The 25,038-nt window shown below is 42.8% G+C and overlaps 1 protein-coding gene across 2 annotated transcripts in view; it reads left to right on the top strand.

Moving 5' to 3' along the window:
- Positions 1–25,038, top strand: part of CRYBG1 (crystallin beta-gamma domain containing 1) — a 326,993-nt gene that overhangs the window by 40,456 nt on the left and 261,499 nt on the right. The window contains exon 1 of one of the 2 annotated variants that reach the window (XM_044292528.1): positions 18,059–18,823. The exons of the other annotated variant lie outside the window; for it this stretch is intronic. Within the exon in view, the coding sequence (XP_044148463.1) occupies positions 18,528–18,823 (296 nt within the window). The 5' untranslated portion in view covers positions 18,059–18,527. Of the gene's footprint in view, positions 1–18,058; positions 18,824–25,038 lie in introns of those variants that run through there. 2 annotated transcript variants of the gene reach the window in all.

Genomic DNA, 25,038 nt, shown 5'->3' on the forward strand with positions numbered 1-25,038 from the left:
TGCAGCAACAATCTGTTTGCATAACCAAAGAATTTCTGCACAAACTGTCAGAAACCATCTCAAGGAAGCGCATCTGCATGCTCGTCGTCCTCATCGGAGTCTGGACCTGACTGCAGTTCGTCGTCGTAACCACATTCGATGGCGTCTGGCATGTTGGAGAGGCATTCTGTTCACGAATGAGTCCCGGTTTTCACTGTTCAGGGCAGATGGCAGACAGCGTGTTTGGTGTCGTGTTAGTGAGCGGTTTGCTGACGTCAACGTTGTGGATCGAGTGGCCCATGGTGGCGGTGGGGTTATGGTATGGGCAGCCGTATGTTATGGACAATGAACACAGGTGCATTTTATTGATGGCATTTTGAATGCACAGAGATACCGTGACGAGATCCTGAGGCCCATCGTTGTGCCATTCATCTTACCATCACCTCATGTTGCAGCATGATAATGCACGACCCCATATTGCAAGGATCTGTACACAATTCCTGGAAGCTAAAAACATCCCAGTTCTGCCATGGCCAGCATACTCACCGGACATGTCACCCATTGAGCATGTTTCGGTGTCACGTGGGGAAAACCCCCCCACCGTAAGATGACTGGAGGATAAGGAAAGCAACTAGGCCTGAACACAAGGATAAGGGAGCAGGTCACCTCCTAATGCGTCCCTATACCTAGCCCTAACTCCTCACCGTATGAGCGGACCTGGATGGTAGGACGGATCATACCCTGGATACCTAAGGCCCTGAGAATCACTCACAAAGGAGCTGAGGAGAGGCGCCCTGTTCTTCCAGGACATGGAAGAACAGGAGTCTCAAAAGGCTTAGAAGCAGGGAAAGGAAAAGACCATATGCAGCAAGAAAAATGGCAGGTAAGAAAACAAGACAACACACCTACCTGCCGTTGCTATAATGACTGGAACCCGTGAATACGTATCGGAGCCCTAACACCAAACAGGACACCATACCAGCAACTCTCACAGGTATCCAGCACACCAGACTCCGCTAGGACCCACATGCCACAAGGTGCATGGCAGCCCCAGGTGGCACTGCATACAGGCTTGTGGTTCACTAACAACAAACCAAATCATAACCCCACACCAAACATACAACACATGTAAGGGAGGGAAGACATCGCTGGAGACCTCGATGTCCAACTAGGAGGCCCTCACTGGACAGATGGAAACATGAAGACCAGGAGCATAACTCCAACACACACCATAGCTGGAGTACCACTGACCCCTGGCCTCTAGCCACAGGTAAGATGAAGCACCTAGTGACCACGCCCAACAAGGTGGTTAACCCCTCCAGCACCGAACAGAGGAGGAAACAACTGAAAGGGGAAGTGCACACACCAGCATAAAAAGCTACACGTTGCCGCAGGCAACAACATGCAAGGTAACCATGTCACGGCACACACCACAAAGGCCATGACACTGCCCCCGCATGCTGAAACAGCAACACGTTGCCACAGGCAACAGCAAGCGTGGCATAAGTGTCACAGCGCACACCAAAGGCCGTGAGATTGAGATGCTCTAGATCGGCGTATACGACAGCGTGTTCCAGTTCCTGCCAATATTCTGCAACTTCGCACAGCTATTGAAGAGGAGTGGACTAACATTCCACAGGCCACAATCAACTCTATGCAACGGAGATGTGTTGCACTGCGTGAGGCAAATGGTGGCCACATTTTAGAGTGGCCTTTAATTGTGGGCAGTCTAAGGCACACCTGTGCAATATTCATGCTGTCTAATCATCACCTTGATATGACACACCTGTGAGGTGGGATGGATTATCTTGGCAAAGGAGAAGTGCTCACTAACACAGATTTAGACAGATTTGTGAACAATATTTGAGAGTAATGGGTCTTTTGTGTATGTAGAAAATGTTTCAGACCTTTGAGTTCAGCTCATGCAAAATGGGAGCAAAACCGAAAGTGTTGCATTTATATTTTTGCTCAGTGTAGATTGTTAATATTAATAGGTACATTAACCATTAATATAAGTAAATGTTGACATAATAACTTCTCATACACTGCACAGAGTGAAGATGAGCCGAAAATATATTGGGGGAGATTTATCAAACTGGTATTAAGTAGAACTGGCTTAGTTGCCCATAGTAACCAATCATATTCTACCTTTCATTTCTCACAGCTCCTTTGAAAAATTAAAGGTGTAATCTGATTGGTTGCTATGGGCAACTAAGCCAGTTCTACTTTACAGCAGTTTGATGACCCCCAGAGTGCTTATAGGTCCAGAATAATGAGGGATATTTATCAAAGTAGAACTGGCTTAGTTGCCCATAGCAACCAATCAGATTACACCTTTCATTTTTCAAAAGAGCAGTTTGATAAATCTCCTCCCTAGATTCTGACATAAATTGTTGCACATTTTGACACATCTACAGTAGATTTAGAGGAATTATCTGAGAAGTGGATGTGACTTATAGGGGTTGTCTCATCATGCCGTTACTAAGGCGAGATGAGACACAGTCCTGACCACCTCCCGGCCAAAGTGCTCTGCTTTTACCCCGCCAGGAGGTGGTCGGGACTGTTTCTCATCTTGCCTTAGTAACAGCAAGATGAGACAACCAATTTAAGGCAGTGTGGCCTAATATGTGACATTTAGTGCCAAAATTCTGTCCCAAACTTAGCCAATAGTTGGTATAAAGTTAAACAAAAGTGTCTATCCCTGCACCATATTTATCATCCACTGAAAGAGTCATTGGCACTGCCGGGCATCTACAGAGTGCACTCTCAGTGGAGAAACCAGACCAACTCACCATAAAATTCAATGTCTTTTATTTCATTATTTCATAAAATACATCATAAAATACAGCACAGGCGGAAAGGATGTAGAGAAGAAGCATCCTCTAAATCCTTCCCGCCTGTGCTGTATTTTATAAAATAAAGGACATTGAATTTTATGGTGAGTGTCTAACTTTTTAGCTTTATCTTCTTTGTATATTTATCATCTGAGCCACTGTGATAAATTTGGTGCAGCTCTAGACAGCCTGTGTAAGGTTTTGTTATCTACAGAATTCGTTAATTGCCCCTATGTTTGCTATAGTAGTAGTTTCACTAGTACTGCCATTGGCAAACGAATGTCCTGTTTCACACAAGCGTGTTCGGTCCAGTGCCTGTCCGTGGGTCGACTGTACTGTACTGTACTCATAGAATACCACAGGTGTACAGTACACCTGTGGTCACAGCAACAGAAATCATCATGATGCTGTCAGTTTGGGTTAGAGGAGCAGTGTTCAATCCGGGAACTGTGGTTATCACATGGAGAGTGTCTCACGCACGTGTCAAACTGGCCTAATGGTGGTCATGTTTTGGATCTCTCAGCTGTCTTAGATACAGATCTAAGAAACAGCTTAATGGCTTTAAAGAGGCAAACTTTAAGAACTCATTTTCACTGAGCATGTTTTTTTTTATTTTAGGAGAATGCTCTTATCTGTCATCTTACTAATTTATTTGCATATATATTTGGTTTTAAAGTCTGTGGTGTAAAGGACCCTGTACATATTATTGTTGGCAGGATCAGCTTACAATCTAATGTGTATGAGAGCTCCTGAGTCTTCCCAGAAGACGATGTTAGGGAAGGATCAGGCGCTTTGAATTTCCTTTTGTTCTCCTGGGAGAGGAGCCATTGTTAGAAGTGTCTGACAGCAGCTTTCTCCTCGCTCAGGTGAGCCGAGCACATTTGTGTATCGGGGAGCCAGGAGAGATATCTGTCGGCCAAATGAGCGTCCATCTGACAGCTATTGAAGGCACACGGGTATCTTTAGTCTACAAATCTTGAAATTTCAAGCACATGAATTGGTTTCAGCGTGCAATCATATTACTGACCTTTAGCCTAGGGCTACATGGCGACAATGGTCGCGCAACACTGTTTCCTTTCCCCACTACTCTGCAATCCTGGCCACGAAAGCTGGTGCACGACCATTGTCACCTTGTCACCGTGTAGCTCTAGCCTTACCATTATTTTACCATCCACACATAATTTTTTTTAGCCCCTTTTACCTTTTTAGTACATTTTACTGCTCAGATTACTTAAAAATTCTGTTGGTTTTGTATAAGACTTTACATTTTTCTCATAAAATAAATACAAAGGTTATGTCAATATGACGAATGGGAAATGGCTTCCTGACAAGAATCTATTTTCAAAAGGTTTACTTAACAAGCTGATACAAGCTCTGACAATTCTTTCTTTTGCTCTTACTTACAAAAAGAAAAATAGCCATTTTTTTAGCAGACTGGCTGCAAGGCAATTCATTATTCATTTATCAATTCATCTATAGCGCCCCAACTCTTCTCACAGACTTTTAAGAGTCACAGGGGAAGAAAGTGCACTCTGTTCTGTATTTAAAAGGGCTATCTCATAATTTATATTCATAGCTGAACATGTAGTTTAGTAGCCAATTACAAAACCAATGCTCTTATTTAACGTGTATTCATATTTTGCAATCAGTGACAGGACCAAACAACAATTCGGTCACGGCTGTCCTATTTCAACCCCTCCACCTTTCTTTCTGGAGTTGTATTTACTAGGGCGGTTCCCAAGTTCCTAGTCTTTCTCTTAGGGCCCAGTGCACATGACTGTCTGATCCGCGTTTTTTGTTAATCGTACAAGGACCCATTCATTTCTATGTGTCTGTAAAAAATGCGGACACTTGTGTGCTGTCCACATCTGTGTGACCTTTCGTCAAATTATAGAACATGTCCTATTCATGTCTGTTTTGCGGACAAGAATAGGCAGTTCTGTTAGAAAAATGCAGCATGCACATGGCCAGTATCTGTATTTTGGGGATTTGTGGTTTGTGGACAGCAAAATGAATACGGACATGTGCATGAGGCTTTAGAGAAAGGCAATATACTGTATCCTATAATGTGAAGGGATCTGCTGTGATCTAAGAGTTCCTGCTTTCTCGTTTGATATGAAGGCAGTGGCGTAACTACCATAGCGGTAGACCAGGCTACTGCTATGGGGCCCAGGACGAGAGGGGGCCCAGTCATAGTACTTCTCTATGTACGCCACTGCATGAAGGAGCTGTTTTTTATGTTATGCTCCACAACTTGGCGCACATGAACAATCCTTTTTAGTGACTGAATTGGCAGGAGACATTTGTTATGCGCCCCCTAGGCAAGAAGAATAAGCTGAGGCAGACTTTGCCCAATTTCATGTTCCTAAAATTTGGGGTCATGAGGCTGTACAGCGTGATACTACATTATTTTACTGGTATTACTTTGCCTGCATAAGAGGTATAACTACAGGAGGTGCAGACGTGGCAGTTGCACATGGGTCTATGAGCCATAGGGGGCCAAAAACGTACAACTGCCCTGTAAGAACACAAAAATATTATAAACTGCATAGGGTTACACAAATTGCACTGGGGCCTGGAGCTTCAAGTTACGCCACTGGTCTGCCTAGCCCACCTTCTCTTATTCACAGTGAATTGCATTGATTATTCACGGTAAATCGATTACTATGGCACAATATAATGATCATTTTTGATTGCCAATGATAATTGTTTAGGCTATTATACTCAGTGGGTACTTGGGCACCATGAAATCCCAACAGGCTCCATCATTACAAATTGTTATGGTTTATAGTCCTACATTTACTAATGTGATAGTAACTAGACCTTTTTCACTTTTTTAGCGCAATTTGGTTGGCATCTAGTTTAAAAAAAAAAAAAAACACCTAGTTTTCCAAGGGGAAGGGGTTGAGAGGGGAAAAAGGCATGGTTTAATGTGAAATGAGGTGTGATTGCTGCTGCAACATTTTAGGGACTACAAGTAACGGGAGATCAGTTACTAATTGGCTGGAGAAAGTACTTGAGAACAGATGTGGATGGAAGCTATCCCTGATGAAGGAAGGCGTACCTTCTGAAACAAGTTGGATACAGTCTCTATATTTCTGGATTGTTCCAAGTAGCGGGGACGTCACCCGCCATTCTTCCAGTTTCACTCTTGTTCTTGGAGCATGCTGCAAGCCCCGGCAGCTCCTATATACAGAAGCCTAGCGTGTGTCAACGTACATTGAGTCCACAAAGGAGATCATGGAGATACAGCATTAGGCCTCATGATCGTGTCTATACTCCACAAAATATGGACACCTGTGTGTAAGCCACACTTTGTCACTCTCATTACTAGAAATAACGATCTTAATACTGACAAGAATAGGGCATGTTTTATCATTTGCAGGACAGACACACATGCAGACAGCACACAGATAACATCCTTTTTTTTTTGCTGAGCCAGGGAAATGTTCGGTTCCATGTGCAATACGGAAAAAAAAAAAGGCAGATTGGACATGGATGCAAAATATGGTAGTGAGCATGAGGTCTTATACAGGACCTCAGCCATACCGAATTGTGAGGACTACAGCTCTAATAGGATACAAGGGAACAGCCTTCTATTAGTATCCAGCAGGTATAGCATTGGTATCTTCAGTTTTCTGAAGGGCATGGGTTATTGCGTAGTCTGAGCCTTTCTTGGGAGATTGTTGGTGAACCCCCGCTGTGCTTTTGGTGGTTTACCGCAAAAGTGGTTGTGTGGTGGTTGATATATACGTAAGTGGGAGTACCATCCGTATTATACATTATTGTGGAGGATTAGTAAATCTGCCCACAGTTTCTAAACAAGCTGGGAATGGGGAGAAGAGTTGTCTGGGGCGGCTCCCTGCCAGCTTATACCCAACCATCTTGGCTTAATTCACAGGTCTCTCCCTCTTTGTGTATAGGAAGAGACCCAGGAGAAGGGAGAAGCTATTATGGAGCCGACCCCATGGCACTTCTTCCTACTACCCGCTCAGTATTAATGTATTTTTTCTATGATCTACTCCTCCTCATCCTCTTGATGTTGGGGTTCGTCGGGTTTCAGTCTAAAGTCCTGTACTCTTCTCTTTCTACACAGCCCCAGTCAGGCAGAATACCAGTAGATTTGGTTTTCAGTATAATCTCTATGCTGATGACACCCAACTATACACTTCATCCCGTGACATCACCCCTGCTTTACTGTAAAACACCAGTGATTGTCTGACAGCTGCCTGTAACCCACCTAAACTTGATATTTCAATTTCAGTCTTTGGTACTATCATAACCCGTGGGCAGCACACCTGCTGTCTTAGGGTTATATTTGACTCTGATCTTTACTCTGTTCCCCATATTTAATCACTTGCACGCTCTTGTTGTCTGCACCTCAAGAACATCTCTAGAATCCGACTTTTTCACACTGTGGAAACTGCCAAAACTCTTGTTGCTTTGATTCATTCCCGTCTTGACTACTGTAACTCATTACTAATCGGTCTACCTCTCACTAAACTCTCATTCCTTCCGTCTATCCTAAATGCAGCAATCAGGCTTGTCTATCTCTCCACTTGCTCCACCGATGCCTCTATCCTGTGCCAGTCACTTCACTGGTTGCCGATCCACCACAGAATACAGCTCACTCACAAAGCCCTCCACAGTGGTGCACCTCCGTATGTATCCTCTCTTTACTACCCTACTCATGCTCTCTGTTCTGCCAGCAAACATTTTGCCTTAAAAACACATCTTTTTAGACAGGCTTACTTTCACATTTGCGTTTTGTCTTTCCGTTTGTGAGATCCGTCATGAGCTCTCACAAGCGATCCAAAACGGATCAGTTTTGTCCTAATGCATTCTAAACGGAAAAGGATCCGCTCAGAATGCATCAGTTTGCCTCCGATCAGTCTCCATTCCGCTCTGGGGGCAGACACCAAAACACTGCCTGCATCGTTTTGCTGTCCACTTGACGAAACTGAGCCAAACGGATCTGTCCTGGCACACAATGTAAGTAAATGAGGACGGATCCAATTTCTCTGACACAATCTGGCACAATAGAAAACGGATCCGTCCTGGCACACAATTTAAGTCAATTGGGACGGTTCCGTTTTCTCTGGCACAATCTGGCACAATAGAAAACGGATGCATTTCCCATTGACTTTCAATGGAGTTCATAACGGATCCGTCTTGACTATGTTACAGATAATACAAACGGATCCGTTCATGACGGATGCATGAGGTAGTATTATTGTAACGGATCAGTTTTTGCAGATCTATGACGGATCCGCCCAAAACGCGAGTGTGAAAGTAGCCTTATCATGTTCCCTACCTCATTGTTTCCCCCAGCCCTTCCCAACGCTAGTTCTTCAGAATTTAATGTAATCTTCTGACAGTAATCCCCAGACCCCAAAGCACTAGCTCACGCAGCTCGGCCTGCATCAACCCTATTAGTACAAAGATGGCTGGTCCACTTCATATAAAAATCAGCTTTACCGTGTATGTCCCCCCCCCTCCTGTCCTCATAGATTGTAAGCTCTTGCGAGCAGGGCCCTTACCCCTAGTGTTTCAGTTGTATATTAGCCTGTAATTTTGTATTTTATTTTGTACATGAACCCCCTGAAAAGTAAAGTGCTGCAGAAAATAGTGGTGCTATATAAATAAAGATTATTATTATTCTTATGATCCGTTTCAGAGTATCGTATATCTGTCTGTGGTGAGGAACTAGGGCTTTCGTGCTGTCTTGGGTAGCATGACTCCTTTTAAAAGGACAGGAAATCCCTCCCGGATTATATCCCTTCATATCATCCCCTATCACTCAGCAGAAGTTTTATGAAGTTCTGCTGTGAAAGACATAGCCAGGGCCATATTAATACTATATGTGCCAAAATAAATAAAATGCTAAAAGAATGCTAAAGAAAAAAACAAAAATAGTAGCCGGGCATATTAAATATGAGAACAAAGAATTTCTGGAGAAAACGTGACATTAGAAAACGTGACAAAAAATGCCTGAGGCCTTGTAACGTTGTGACCTTGACTAGCAAATGCAGTGATCATATCATCTGTCAAATACATCTGCTGAGGACTTCACGTAGGCTATGTATATACCTACAAAAAAGTTCACACTGGGTTACATATAGCTAAATAACCTACAAAAGCACCGAAGAGACAAATAAATCCCAGGAAAGTTAAGAGAAATTGTTATAATCGTTATTTAAACAATTAAAATCATTAACAAAGCATTATCTACAGTACAGCACAGGATGTATGCTACAATTGCCTAAAAACTATGGCCCTCTCAAAAGTATTCCAGTAACTATCAATATCAATACTATTAATCACAATATGATTAAATAAGTCAAAACTGGCCCAAGTGACCAGTTACATGCTTCATATTACTGTTTGGTCTGGACGCTGGAAAAGTCCCCAACATAGAATTTCACCTGTATGACGTCTTTTGAAAAAGCCACAGGCAAAAGAATGTAGAAGGTTCATCCAGTACCGATGGCCTCGATAATACACTGCCTGTCCAAAAATAAAGTTGCCATCTGGATTTAACTAAGCAAGTAGTTATGAGACTCCTATTGGATAATTACTGCATGGGCGATTATCTTTCAGCTGGCAATAAGTTATTTAACCCCAACTGGTACAATGAGTTGCTTCTCAATTCTTAAACAACCATGTCGAAAGACACATCTCGTGGTCGTGGAAAAGATGTTAGTCTGTTTGAGAAGGGTCAAATCATTGGTATGCATCAAGCAGAGAAAACATCTAAGGAGATTGCAGAAACTACTAAAATTGGGTTAAGAACTGTCCAACGCATTATTAAAAACTGGAAGGATAGTAGGAACCCATCGTATTCGAGGAAGAAATGTGGCGGGAAAAAATCCTGAATGATCTTGATCGGCGATCACTTAAACGTTTGGTGAAATCAAATCAAAGAAAAACAGTAGAACTCAGGGCTATGTTTAATAGTGAAAGTAAGAGCATTTCCACACGCACAATGCGAAGGGAACTCAAGGGATTGGGACTGAACAGCTGTGTAGCCGTAAGTAAACCACTAATCAGTGAGGCAAACCAGAAAAAAAGGCTTCAATTTGCTAGGGAGCATAAAGATTGGACTCTGGAGCAATGGAAGAAGGTCATGTGGTCTGATGAGTCTAGATTTACCCTGTTCCAGAGTGATGGGTGCATCAGGGTAAGAAGAGAGGCAGATGAAGTGATGCACCCATCATGCCTAGTGCCTACTGTACAAGCCTGTGGGGGCAGTGCTATGATCTGGGGTTGCTGCAGTTGGTCAGGTCTAGGTTCAGCAACAGTATGTGCTCCAAGAATGAGGTCAGCTGACTACCTGAACATACTGAATGACCAGGTTATTCCATCAATGGATTTTTTATCCCTGATGGCACAGGCATATTCCAAGATGACAATGCCAGGATTCATCGGGCTCAAATTGTGAAAGAGTGGTTCAGGGAGCATGATACATCATTTTCACACATGGATTGGCCACCACATAGTCTAGACCTTAACCCCATTAAGAATCCCATTAACCCCATTAAGAATCAAATTTTTTTGGTGGCGACTTTTTGGGGGGGACAGGCAGTGTATTTGACTTACTATGTTCCTTTTGTTTTCTTACTATACTTCACTAAATAAATGTAGGAGCAATTTTAATTTATTAGATTATGTTTCGATTAACAGTATTTGTTTTGATAGGTATTAGAATACTTATAGGATGGCCATAGAAGCCAGTCATCCTATGAAATTGTTTTAGTTGCCTTTTAGCACAGTGGGGCAGATTTTCTAATCCTGTAGATGACAAAAAACATAGACAGGCTGTCTAGAGCTGCACCAGATCTATCATAGTGGCTCAGGCTGGAGGATAAATGTGCAGGGATAAATACTTTTCTTTGACTTTATACCAACTATTGGTTGGCTTTCTTTGGGACAGAATTTTACATCAGAATTGTGGAGAAATTGTGACGGTAAACATTGGATCTTAGGCCATGCTCCATTCCCACAAAGCTATGACCCTTTTCTGCTAAGCCATGCCTATTTTGGGACTAGGTGGCAAAACTTTCTCTAAACCTAAATTACCCAAATTGAATTTTATGCCAAAATCTAGGTGTACTGACATTAGTAAATGTTGGCCCTTGTTAGAATAGTGATATAAAAAAATGTCCTTTTTGGGGGCTTGTTTGGCTCTTTAGAGCTTTTGTATGTTATTTGACATAGACTATAGGAGAGAATTATCAAGCTTTTACACAAGATTTATAGCATAGAAAAGTCACACATTTTGTCACAAGTCCTGTTTTGTACAAAACAGTGTGCAACTTTTTAGAGTTTTCCAACACCCTTGCCACTTTTTTGAAAAGTGGGCAGAAGTAGGTGGGCCACAGGTAGGGCATGTGGGACCTGACTCATTTAACAACATGCATGCTGGAAAACTGTCCCCCATTACACCAGAAAGGTACTCTAGCTCCAGGCTGGAATAGATTTCAGTTCTGACACAGCCTGACATGCTCTACTGTTATTAAGAGGAATGCACCTCTTAATAATTGTGCCACATTTCACTCCAGCGCAGAACAAATCTTGCACAATGCCGGTCTTAATAAATCTCCCCCAGAGTGTTTTATACATTTAGAGATTTGCTTCCAAAATTCCCTACAGTTAGTGTTATGAAATGTATTTTAAAACTATTCCAATTGCTGTTAAATATGACTATTGCTGTAATATTTTCTTTATTTTGTATTGCATGTATTATATTGTTTTTTAAAAGTAACCCCAGTAACTATTCAATCATAATTGCAATGACTTATGCCATATTCACACAGTCAGTGTTTGGTCAGTATTTCTAGCCCAAACCGAGTTCGGCTCTATACACAGAACAGATTCAGATCTTTCTATACCTTATTTCTGAGTAGGCTCCAATCCTGGTTTTGGCTCACAATCATTGATGGAAATCACTGACCCAAACACCAACCACTTAAAGTTTGCAATGTTAGTGCAAACTTAAAGTGGTTTTCTTAGATCTTTATACAGATGACCTCTCCTCTGGATAAGTCGTCATTATATGATCGGTGGGCAGGGGCGGACTGGGAACTTAAAGTGACCCTGGAAAAAAAAAGTGGCCCTATGTTGTAGGGGGGGCAACAAAAGTAAGCGGCATCAGCAATACCATAGCACAATATACCATCCCAGCAAAACCATACACTGCAGAACAGCACAATACACTGCCCCAAAAGCTATTCCTCTGCCCCAAAAATCTGTGGTGGCCATTAATAGATGACATTTTATGTCCTTCTTCTCCAGTTGTCCCTGAATAAGACATGGCTGATTTAGAGATGGTGCAGGGGGCTTAAGAGGTGTGGTGCGGGACATAGCAGTTGAATTGAGGCCATGTGCGGTCGCTGGCCGGGTACAAAAGTACCTGATTCTTACAGTGTTGATTACCACTGAGAGCTCATTATGTCCTGGGCAAGCAGCAGAGAGGAAGGCTTGGGTGGCCCCCTGTCTCTGGGGTACAACTCCTGGAACTCCTGCCGATCAGCTGTTTGAGAAGGTACTGGCACTAGCAGCAGTGCCACGGTCTTCTCTCTGCTCACCAAGAGAATCACCGTCCACTGAGGATAGATATCAATATAAAGATCTTGGAAAACCCTTTTAGACTTTAGCTAATCATATAGATTAGATTTATATTAGTTGAGCCCCTCATTTCAGTGGAATATTTCAGCGATCTAAGGGGGCAGATGTATCAGCAGAACTAGACCAAGACAGGTTTCAAGCCATTGAATGTAAACAAAAATTATCTCCATTCACTGACACTGTGTTCAGACATCTTAAAATCCTATGAATTTAAACTAAAGAATATATGGCCACACCATTGTGTAAATGCTGCACATTTTCCACAGAACTGTGTCCAGAAAATCTTCAGCGCTTACAGTAGCAGCAAAGTGGATGAGATTATCACACATCTCATGCACCCGCTGCAGACATTTTCCACAAGAAAATCTGCACATAAATTGACATGCACAGTGGCTTTTAAATCCACAGCATGTCAATTCTGGTTGCAGATTTCACTTTCTTACAATGCATTTAGGGTGCATGTACATGGCCGTTGCCATTTTTGTGGTCCGTAAATTGCGGATCCGTAAAACACGGTTATTGGGTGTGTGTTCCACATTTTGCAGAATAGAACTTCCTGCACTCTATAGAACTGTACTATCCTAGAATTTTCATGCGGATTTATGTGCATTTCTACAGCATATCCACACCAAAATCTGCAATGTCTATGGCCTGATGCACACAGTTGTTGCAGCGGCCAGGACGGATCAAGAACTATTCAACTTGAATGGGTCCGTGATCCATCCGCATCAGAAAAAAAATAGAACATGTTCTATTTTTTTGCGTTCCGCCACGCAGCTCCAGATTGCGGACCCATTCATGTGAATGGGTCCACCTCGGTTGATGCGGGGAGCACACGGCCAGTGCCCACATATTGCAGACTCGCTGTTTGCGGGCCGCAATACGGCAACGACCGTATGCATGAGGCCTAACAGGGGTTTTTGGTATAGATTTGATGTGGTTTTGCCGTAGATCTTACCCTTAGAGTGAAAAGGGTGAAATCTGCAGCTAAAACCACAAACACAATTGACATGTTATTTAATTATAAATCCGCACGGCAGGTTAATTTCTGCACTGAAAAAATCATCAAAGTGTACATGAGATTTTTTTTGCGCGTATAAAAAATTGCACGTATTCCGCAACATGTACAGGTGTTAACTGTAAGGTGGACAGTGTTAAGAAAAGAAAAAAAGAAAAAAACTTTATTAAGAAATATGACATAAAAGGCTATCCGCCCAATAAAGTAAATTAAAAACGTGAGTAGGGACCGTAATGCTAGACCGGGCTGCCAGTGCCAGTCCTGCCCCTTAGTATGGGGTTGGTGGGCTCAGTCACACAGCCACCTAACTCTCTTTAAATCAGTGGCAAGCTGGCACCTTATCACGCATACGTGCACTATACTGGGAGTGCAACCACAAACACAGAATGGGTCACCACATTCAGCCATATACCTATCAATGCCCTATAGTTGAAAGGACTCATTAGATAGATGGCTCTGTGTAGTACACCTAAAGCGCCTGTTTCCCTATTCAACCCTCAGTATATAGGCCAGTGATGGCTAACCTTGGCACTCCAGCTGTGGTGAAACTACGACTCCCAGCATGCTCAATCTATTTCTATAGAGTTCTGAGAGCAGCCAAGCAAGGGGGGCATCTTGGGACTTGTAGTTTTACCACAGCTGGAGTGCCAAGGTTAGCCATCACTGATATAGGCTATCTAGATACCCTCTCCTAGGCACTCAACGCTTTTCATTGCTAAAGTAGCAGCAAATCTTTAGGAGCGGCGCTGGAGAACTGATATAATGTATTACAAATAAAGCGTGTTGCGCGCCCCTGATGGTGTGCGCGCCACACAGACATAGCCTCCGGGACTATGACGGCCATATCACGGCCGCCAAGTCCCGCTGCTTAAATGGCAATAGCTACACCCTAAAGGAGGAGCCTGCCTCCGGGCCGTCCAACCAGGACAGGGGAGGCAGAGAGAAACAAACCTCCCCTCGTCAGTCAGGTCATCGGCGTGGTTCCAAAGGGCGATGCAATACTTGGTGAGAGGTGAATCACAGGTGGCTGTATAACGTATGTCAAGATGCGGGATACAGTGCATTAAACCACTGGGCATGCGGGGGAGATGAATTCAGAAACACAAGAAAGAGCATAAAGACCCCTAGGGAGCGATTATAAGGATCTGGTGATACGTGACAGCCGCTGCTAGAAATAAAAAACGACACTAAGTTATTGATATGCAACCACCTATTAGAACCTGCGATATATGGTGTCAGTTGATATAATACTGGGCGCACATGTCAGAACCAGTTACCGTGTGACATTGCAACGATGAGTTGCTGACAGCTAGCGGAATCTACATGCTAATAAGCACCTCCAGGTATAATGCTAGGTGCATACAGAGAACCGGTGTGCCATATGATATAGCGCAGTACAGCATTGTGACATTTCTCATGGAAGTATGATGCAATCATCGCGTTAAGATAATTTAACCATTGAGAGGTGTCACCATGAAGACGCGACACTCTCATAAAAACATTATATATTGCAGTCATCGCATGAGATTGTTGGAACATGAAAAGGTGGATTTGTTGGTCCCTCTCATTGTGAGTCATTGACTGGGGTGGCCTAGTGTATGCCGTCCTATGAGTGGTCAGATGTGTCATCTCGGTGACATCAGAGTAGGACCACAGTAAACAGGACAGGGGGAGGAGCATATAATATTTTAGTGAATCTGTCATCAACATTGTCTCCCTGGTATGACCAAACAATGTGGGATGGCCTTCCAAGTGTCCCTCAGTATACATGCAAATAGTAGGTTAATATACCTGTCGACAGAAACACCCATACTGGACCCAAAGTGGATGCCCCATAAGATGGAATAAAACAAGAACGCATCCATCCGAGGCATAGACAAAGATGCTGTGACGGACTGAACCATCACTGGGGCTGCTGGAGAGGCCTGAGGGCTAGCCTCCTTCCTATGGACTATGGACCCAGAACTATCGAGACCCCCTGCCCCCCAGCTCATTATCCTACAAATGGAAAAATGGGTAGTTTCTGCCTGTGAGTGATATTTTATCCCATTGTGTTGGTCAACTGTATCACAAGTGGGTGTTGTCTGCCTGTGAGTGATTATGTTATCCCATTGTGTTGGTCAATTGTATCACAAGTGGGTGTTGTCTGCCTGTGAGTGATTACGTTATCCCATTGTGATTGGTTTATGTAAAAACTGTCTCAATCTTCCACAAAGTCCCCATGGGGAATGTCCCTTGCTGGAAGACCGGCATAAAAGGCTGGCATGTAGCCTCATTAAAGTATCCTGTTCTACCCTTCATGAAGTCTGGGCTCATGTTTGGGGGATTGGAGAACTACACTCTGAGGATTGCTATAATCATTATACTCTCCAGAGTATAATCCCTAGCTCTTGTAAGAGCTGTTCCTGTTCCTGCATCGCTCTCTGAAGGAAGAGAGGTGCACCCACTGGAACCTGGAAACCTTGTCGTAGGTCCAGGGTGGGTAGAAGACGGCGAGATCCCAACCAAGCTGTGGCGGTTCTTAGGGTCTGCAGTGCTTACAGTGTCAAGTGGAGTGCTTGGAGTCCTCGGGAAGCATTAGGAGCATCCATCAATGGAGGTACCCAGTTGGAGTGCCAGGAAATACGTTACAGTGGTGGCAGCAGTGGGATGGAGAAACAGCTCAGAGACACTGTGGATTTATAATTAGGGCAATGGAATCAGCTAGTTCTTGGACAGCGTTCCATGAGGAAGAGGAGGATCACCCGGATTACAGGGATGCAGTTGCCACATTTGAAAGTGCCCGGTGGTCTCTTAGGGAGCCAGGTGTCAGTAATGGGAGTGTTAAACTTGCTATGCACCAATTTTTCCCTCAGATTACCCCCTCTCCGATAAGTGCTCAGTGGGTATTCACCCACCAATTCACCCATACCGGGTTTGACTGAAGGATGCTCTATGAGTCCTGGAAAATGCAACATACTTCTTTGTGATATCACCGAAAGACAAAAGACACACATGTATTACAATGACATATTTTATTGAGTTACATCAATTATTACATAGTTACATAGTTAATACGGTTGAAAAAAGACATACGTCCATCAAGTTCAACCAAGGGATAGGTGGGGACGCGAATTATAAACAACATATAAATAAATGAATAAGTATGTAGCAGCAATGTGGTCAGCGCTGCGAAAAAGCAGCTCCCCAGCAGGTACACAGGGATAATGGATGCCCCCTGGGAGTAACCTATATGTCCATCAGTATAATACATAGAAGGACATAAAGAACCCCCCCCCCCCCCCCCCAAAAAGAAAATGCACTCCAGCTAGTAATTAAGGTAAAAAGGCCACAATTGCATAAACCCAGTAGGCAAGAAAAGTAACAACTAGGAAAACCACTTGCAAATAATCTAACCTAAGTGTAGCCTGATGGCAGCGTATACCTGGTATAGTGATGTAAATGGGAGATCGAACCCAGACCTGCATGGAGCGCACCCCGACGCGCATTTCGCTCCGCTTTTTCAAGGGATTAGACAAATCTCATGTACACTTTGCTTTTTTCTTAGGTATAGAAATTGACCTGCTGTGCAGATTTTGAAATCTCCTTTCTGTCAATTGTTGTTTTGTTAGTCTTGTGCAGATTTCACGCTTTGCAATAGAAGAGTAAGATCTGCAGAAAATCCTTATCAAATCTGCACCAAAAAAAATATATATTAAAAAAGGCACACAAAATGCACCAAAACACAATGGGCCAGATTTATCATTAGCTCAGGTCAGAATAATGGAGTGAAAAAGTCCCAAAAGCTAAAACTGCGCACAAATTTCCGACTTTTTTCTGCTCTGCACTATGCTCGCCAGTTTTCTGAAAGTGGGCGTGTTTTCTTATGTAAATGAATCTCTAGACAGATTTATTATTCGGACTATTTAAAAAGTCGCAAAAAAGTCGCAATTTCACTCCAGTGAGGACCATGCTTATCTTATGAGACTTTTTAATAGAACATGCAACTTTTTCATAAAAACATGCGACTTTTTGGTAAATATGTGCGACTTTTGTAAAGCTGCTTACTGACGGATAAACTGCTACCGTCAAACCACATTTATTACAGTCTTAAAGGGCCGATCATAAATCTGACTTGGCTAAAACTGACTTTAGCCATATGTTAAAGTGGAGTGAGCTGTCAGAGTCATGGTAAATCTGGCCCAATAAGTAGTGCAGATTTATGTGCGTTTTATTGTGCAGTTTTGGTGCATATTTCATGCAGATTTTCTGCACTGTGTGCTGCCACCTTTAAAGTTACTCTGAACGTGAAGCTTCACTGGTAATCAGACCAACAAAATTCCAAGTGACATGTCTGACATTCCACCTACATCTTTGTCACATATACCCAGTGACCGCCTAAACAGTTGATTTCCAAGTAAGCACGACTCATTCCAAAATTCCTGAAGCCTCTGAATGACTATACAGGTCCAGCAGCAATAATAGCCAGTAGTCACTACCAGAGTACACCTCCCATTCCTTCCAGTGGATGATGACAGGGTAGAGCCTGGTAACATGAGCCTCCAGGGAGACTCCTCCTCTGTGAACTGCAGCTGATCACACATGCCTTGTGCCTTCCAAAGAGCACAGCACAAACATTTGTATAGGAACACAACACAGCGGAGCAGAACCGAAGAAAACCTATCCAAAGCTCATTACCGAATGTAGCTCCTGTCCTTCTTCTCATGCCTGGACACATAGCAAGAAAAAGGTCTACAACAACTCTGCTGTCAAAAGATAGGTAGGATAATGGCATTGACCTGCTGGTTGTATGGTGCTGAACATCTATAGACACATTATGGATTAATACAATCTCTGGGAACTTGGAGACCATGTTCACATGTGAAGTATTTCTATATACCTGAAGCTATTTTGTACTGGCACTGGAATAAGTCTTACCTGTTTCTGGACTACCTGTCATTTTATAATAATACACTGCTTTTCTCAAAAGTAGGATTGCTTAATACTTTTGGAACTTGGAAATCCATTGTTTCAAGTAGCTGCCAACTGTCTTCTTCTTGAAGCCTACTGGTGTAGTACTAGTAGTCAGAATGGAAAAGGAAAAGAAGAGCAGTAGCTTTAAAAGACTGGGGAAGTTCTTCAAGGGCAAATCTGCAGACCCTGAGAAAGCAGTTGATGAAGTCCACATAAAGGAGGTACACTTAGGGCCTGGAGACGACGCCTGTGTTAAGGAGCCACCTGCATCTGACGCACACATTTCACATGTGGATGCATACATGGAGACCAAAAAAAAGCCATTTGGTAGCTGGAGGCACAAAAAGAAAAGTCGCAATTCTCTGACGTTGTCTCCTCCTTCATCTCCTGGCCACTCTGAATCTAGTGACAGGTAAGTGCCTGGAATTAGGAGAACGCATGTTTAGTACATACTGTGTTTCTGTAACAAAAATATATTCTGATGGATTCTGATGGTTTGGATTCAGGTATCTAATAATAAGTGATGTGTATAGTAATTCGCCCATAAAATTAGGTAAATGTACTGCTTGCTGTCCAAAAGACCAAATCGTCGAGAAGACCACCCCCTCATCTAGACCAGCTTTGGTGTGACAGATTTTCAGTTCCACCATCTACTATGCACACTGCCAATTTTCTTAGAGAGTGCCACCCTCTAGAAGGCCACTTATTAATACAGTATTGGGTTGTTGTCTCAAAGAGTTTTCACTGCATTACATGTCTGTGTATTCAAAATTGTTATTACAATTCAATACAGTAGATCCACAATACAGTTGTGTGTACACAGAAGCACTGTAATCACATGATGATCCCGATGACTACTTCATGCAAACAGTATAGAGAACTCCTCCTACATTTAAATGATTTTTAGTATTTTATGAAATTGTAATTTAGAGGGTTTGACACAGATTGAATAAAATATATCCAAGGGGAAGATGGCACAACCCCCTCCCCCCAAAATATATATTGCTTACACAGTAAATCCCTCATTGTTTGAGTCCCACCTCTTTGATTCTCCATGTTAAGCTATGTTTACTTGGCTGCAGCAATGACATCACACTGATAACACCTGACTGCTGCAGCCAGTCACTGGCTAGTGGTTGGCTACAGAGGGCACATGTTGTTTACGTAGCTGAGCTGAGTAAACATAGCCCCACATGGTGGACTGGAGCAGTGCCACTGGAACTGCGCGGACTTATGGCAGCCATACACATTCAATACATTTTGGCCGAACAATGGTTCAATCTCTCCTGACTCCCTCACAACAACCTTGGCCGGCCAAACGTTTGTGTATTTTATGGGGAGAACGCCACTGCCATACACTCCTAGTGACAGTTCAGATCAGACTAAATGAATATTTTGGTCTCTTCCCAGACAATCTGTCGAGGGGGAGTTGGGAGCTCTCCGTACACTTCAAACTGTCGGACAAACCCACTGTTCTTAAGTGGGTTTGGCCGACAATACAGTAATGTGTATGGGGGACCCTATTAGGTAAGTAATAGATCTTTAACATCACCCTTGCCTAGATTTTATCAGATCTCTGACAACCCATCTAAGCAACGACAACTGTTAACAATCTTGGAGTTTTTGTTACACATGTCTGACTTCCATAATTCCAGGTGACTAAGTGATCTGTACAGCTATTATTCTATGAATCAGCAAACTATTGACTTAATAAGGATATCCAAGTTTATGTATTTCTATCCTTATCTGAAACTTATGATGCTATATGTTAAGAGATACTGTGAGGACTCATGACAATTTCCGAAAACAAGTCCTGTCTCTTGATATTGTGTCACCTTTGTAGATATGGGTGTCATAATTTAAACTGTTTGGTAAAGGCAGCAACTGCCAAAATGCAAACAGTGGCAGATTAAGGCTGGTGAAGCAATGTGTGACCTGCCACTCTTGAGTTTGGGTCCACAGTGTTACCCAATAGGCTTCTCTGCCTTTAGTTGACTGTATAATAGCCTGCTGTTATTTCTTGGCATGTTGGGACATTTAGGAAGTGGTGTTGCTTAGCTAACCTTTTTAATTGGTATGCCAATGAATGGGTTTAGAAAATGTGCCACCACCACCACGTGCTTGGAATATAAACTAAGTTTACTCAAGCTAAACAATGGATGCCATACAGGTAAATAAAGACAATGACAGTCAACCTTAGCATCAATTATGTGTGGCTTGCTCTATTACAGAAAATAATTAAGGTCAGTTAGTTTTTTTATTTTATTATTTATTTGAGTTATTATAGGCCCTGATTTTGAGGAGAGCATTTGGCATCATAAAACGTACACTGTTGTATTGACGTTGCAAAAGGTTAAGCTCAAAACCTGCATGTAGATTTGACTCTCAGGTTATCAGGATTCTTAAACTAATGAGCTTTTCCTATCGTACGTAATCCTGTATCTCATATCCATCATCATCTGTTTAGCCACATAAAGTTCTACTATTGCGGCCATGTACTTCATACCAGGTAAGTTGCCGGCCCATGCCTGCCACTATCCTGCTTCACGGGCACTGCTCGTCACACTCCGCTGCTGCCTCCGCTTGTATGGCGGTCCAGACTCACTGGCTCTCCTCTGCTCACCAGCAGCAGGTCGCCCACCAGAATCCCATGTTCGTTCCCCGAATGCAAATTGCAGCGTGCACTTGCCGGCTAGGCCTCTCCAACCTGCCTGTAGGACGTGCATGCGTGTTCCCCGGCTCTGACCCTGTGGGTCATCTGTCAACCACAAAGGGACTACTCAAAGAGGTATTGGCCTAGTGGCTTCCCTGCAGAGCAGTCCAGATCCCTGTGTAGGGGTTAAAAGTTGAAAGTCATGAGACTGCCAGAATAACGCCTTTAGGATTAGCCCACAATAAAACCTGCCGGTTAATGCAGTCATTCAACACACACATGATCAAACATCAGACCCAAACGATTAAAAAATGAAAGGTGGACATACAATACTATAGTGCCAGACCATGTGGCTGCTCTGGAAAGGGGGATCCAACCCAGGTTGTTCCCATTATCTTTTTTATTGGGAGCTTGTATAGGATTCTCCAGGAGGAAATGCATTGTTTTCATTATTAGTTGGTGGGCAATTGGCCCATGGTTCATAGAAAGTTTCTGGAGGAGGAAACAAGAACAGGCTGTTTTTTGTGTTTTATCAAAATCCAGTAACATGATTAGGGTCCTATTTTTTTTTTCTTTGCTATATAGCCCACCCCTCGAACCTACCAATGTAGCTGGGAAGAGGCATGCATATATGTGTATTGTGGTATGCCAACTCTCTTACAACTTCAGACGTTGGCAGAAAGAAGGATCAGACATGCTGGATTTCAATGGGTCTTATCCTTTCTTGTCACGGGAAATGACATAGAAAGCAGTCACTTGTGGATGGGGGGATGTTTTTTTACCTAAAGTGTATGGCCACATTAACAGTTATTATTGGTATAACTGGCCTCCCCTATAAGACTAAAAGCTGGTACCAAACTGGTAGATAATGCACTCATAAGACTGTTAACACAATGTCAGTATATCAAGTTTATATCATTACCATAGACTCCTGTAAAAAAAAAAGGAAAAATGTATATCCCCAGCCAACTCTCTTTAACATCCATGTTCCATCCTTCATTGTTGCCTAAACTAAAAGTTGCCTTTTTTGTGTATCCAATATTCTTAACAGTGTTCAGAATATTGGCGATTTCTCTGTTGCCTCGTGGTCACCTGTTTACTAGCATTGTTGCATCTTAGTCTGGGTTAGGTTATCACCTAGTTTGGCCTGGTCAATTTAGGATGGAGCTGTTGATTGCTTAGCCTTTATTGGTCCAGACCTTTTGCTTTTCTGGTTGCTGGAGATAGCTTATGCTCTGTGCATTTGTTTCCAGATTCAGTACCTTGATCTTGGATAGGCTACTTTCACACTCCGTCCATGACAGATCCGTTCAAATAATACAAACGTCTGCATCCGTTCAGAACGGATCTGTTTGTATTATCTTTAACAAAATCAATGGAGGATGGATCCGTTTTCTATTGTGCCAGATTGTGTCAGTGAAAACGGATCCGTCCCCATTCACTTACATTGTGTGTCAGAATGTATCCGTTTGGCTCAGTTTCATCAGACGGACACCAAAACGCTGCTTGCAAAGCGGAATGGAGACTGAACTGATGCATTCTGAGCTGATCCTTTTCCCTTCAGAATGCATTCTGATCCGTTTTGGACCGCTTGTGAGAGCCCTGAACGGATCTCACAAATAGAAAGCCAAAACGCGAGTGTGAAAGTAGACATATTGTGTTGTGTCAGTGTATCCTGGGAACTCTGGTCTGTTTGCTGAGTTGGTTTTTCATTTGTCTTGGCTTTCAAGGTCAGTTAAGTATATGTTTATTTCTGTTCTCTGCCATTCATCTGCTCTGAACCTTTAAGCCATTACCATCTCCCATCTACTCTATTACCAGACTCCTATTGCCTTCATCATGGCCATCATCATTTAGTTCTAGTCATATATCAGTGAGTTTATTTCAGTATGTTGTTGTTTGCCAGTGTTCAGACGTTATTCATATATTGTTTGGTTATTATACAATTCAGCCCTACTCTAAAGGGGTATCTGAGTACCAAGAGACACTTAATAGTTGGGAAAGGCAACTGCTATAGGTGAAGTCCTGTACTTCAGTCTTGTGAAAAACCTGTGTTGTTACAAACTATTGTTTTTATTAGGCACCACTGTATCTGCAATATGAATTCTACTGTAGCTGTAATATAGATACCATTATGTTTTAGATCTGCGGTCCATGCTCGCCACTCTTCTGCTGTCGCCTGCAGGCATGGACGCCTACCACTCATCATGCCATCTGGTATCTTGCACATTCTCCATGCTGTTGCCTCCATACTCCTACCTGATGCTCCCTTAGGGTGCGTACTCTCACCTCTAGCCTTTTAAAGGGCCAGTGTGCACTCTGCCAAATCTCCCCAAATTCTCCAGCCAATGGCTGAAGTTCCCTAAGTATTTAAGGCTCCCTTTCAAGGCAGAGGATTCCTGAAATTTAGATTTCCCGGTGACCAGTCAAGGTGTTTAATAGTCTAGTGCTATTGCACTTTATACTGCTCTATTTCCTACCTGTGTTCCTGCCATGCTCCAAGTTCTGTTTCCATCCTGCCTAGGTCCTGTGACAGCTGATCGGTGGGTCCTGGGTGTCAGACCCCCACCACACAGATACTGATGACAAAGCTGCGAGCTTTCGAGACTATTCAGGTCTATAGTTACCTATTAAAAGGTGGGAACCACTAATGGTATGGCCAGGCCAAAAACTCAGGTTTCTGCATGCAATTTTGGATGCCAAAACCAGGAGTTAATACAAGAAAGAGAAGTTTATTCTTTCTCTCGTTTAAAACTGCAAGCAGAAACCTGACTGTGTGGCCATACCCAAAGGATTCTCTTATTTTTATAAATCTTCCATATACTAGCTAACACTGTAGAGATATAGGGGGTCAGTTATTAAGACCAGCATTTTAGACGCCGTTCTTAATAAAGCCCCGTAGCTGGTGGTGGATTACCGAAGTTATGAAGAGGCTCTACATAACTTCGGCACATCCAGCGCCAGTCTAAATGTGAGCCGGCTTCCTACCTGGCTTATATTTAGACCATTTTCTACCCCTAAACCATGCCATGCTATGCCCCGTGAGCGGTGAAAAGTCACAGATTATGGCGCAACTGTGCCTGAAATACGTCTAATATAGGCATATTTCAGTATAATGACCCCCATATTTTTTACTCATTCTTCAGGTGAAATGATCTTTTGGGTGGACACCTCAAGCATTGTTTCTGGGCAGCAGATTGTGAAAATGATTTATTTGTTCTACTTTTTTCTAAGGTGAAAGGTTTTATTATTCTCAAGAGACAAATGAGGTTAGTGACATTAATTTACAGTTAGAAGGGTGGCGCCAGATAGAAAATAACATGTAATAAACTTACATGTTTACAAATATTATAAAGGCAAAGTGCTTTACTTATTATTATTATAATAATTATTAGTAGTAGTAGTAATATTTATTAAAGCGCTATTAATGCCATGGTGCTGCACATATGAAAAGGAGATGCACATAAATGTATAAAATTTGGACTATTTCATTCCATTTTTTACCCTTTATTATAAAAAAAGATTAAAACATGCTTAGCAAAATAGGTGTTAAGGCCTTAGTCCTTCTGCTTATTTGGCGTCCATGCAATTTGCTGTAGTATACTGGCATTTTCATGCATACTCAGTCCACTCCGCTCAGCGTCTTTTTCTTTAGGGCATATTCCCGCTAGCTAATTTACAAACAGGTAACCTCCTTAAAACTTAGGCTACTTTCACACTGACGTCTCTGGGTCCGCTTGTGAGATCCGTTTCAGGGCTCTCACAAGCGGCCCAAAACGGATCAGTTCAGCCCCAATGCATTCTGAATGGATAAGGATCCGTTCAGAATGCATCAATTTGGCTGCGTTTGGTCTCCGTTGCTTTTTTTAGGCGGTCACTAAAATGCAGCTTGCAGCGTTTTGGTGTCCGCCTGACTAGGCGGAGCCAAATGGATATGTCATGACTTACAATGTAAGTCAATGGGGACGGATACG

Source organism: Bufo gargarizans, chromosome 4 (assembly GCF_014858855.1).
Source record: "Bufo gargarizans isolate SCDJY-AF-19 chromosome 4, ASM1485885v1, whole genome shotgun sequence".
Taxonomy (NCBI): domain Eukaryota; kingdom Metazoa; phylum Chordata; class Amphibia; order Anura; family Bufonidae; genus Bufo; species Bufo gargarizans.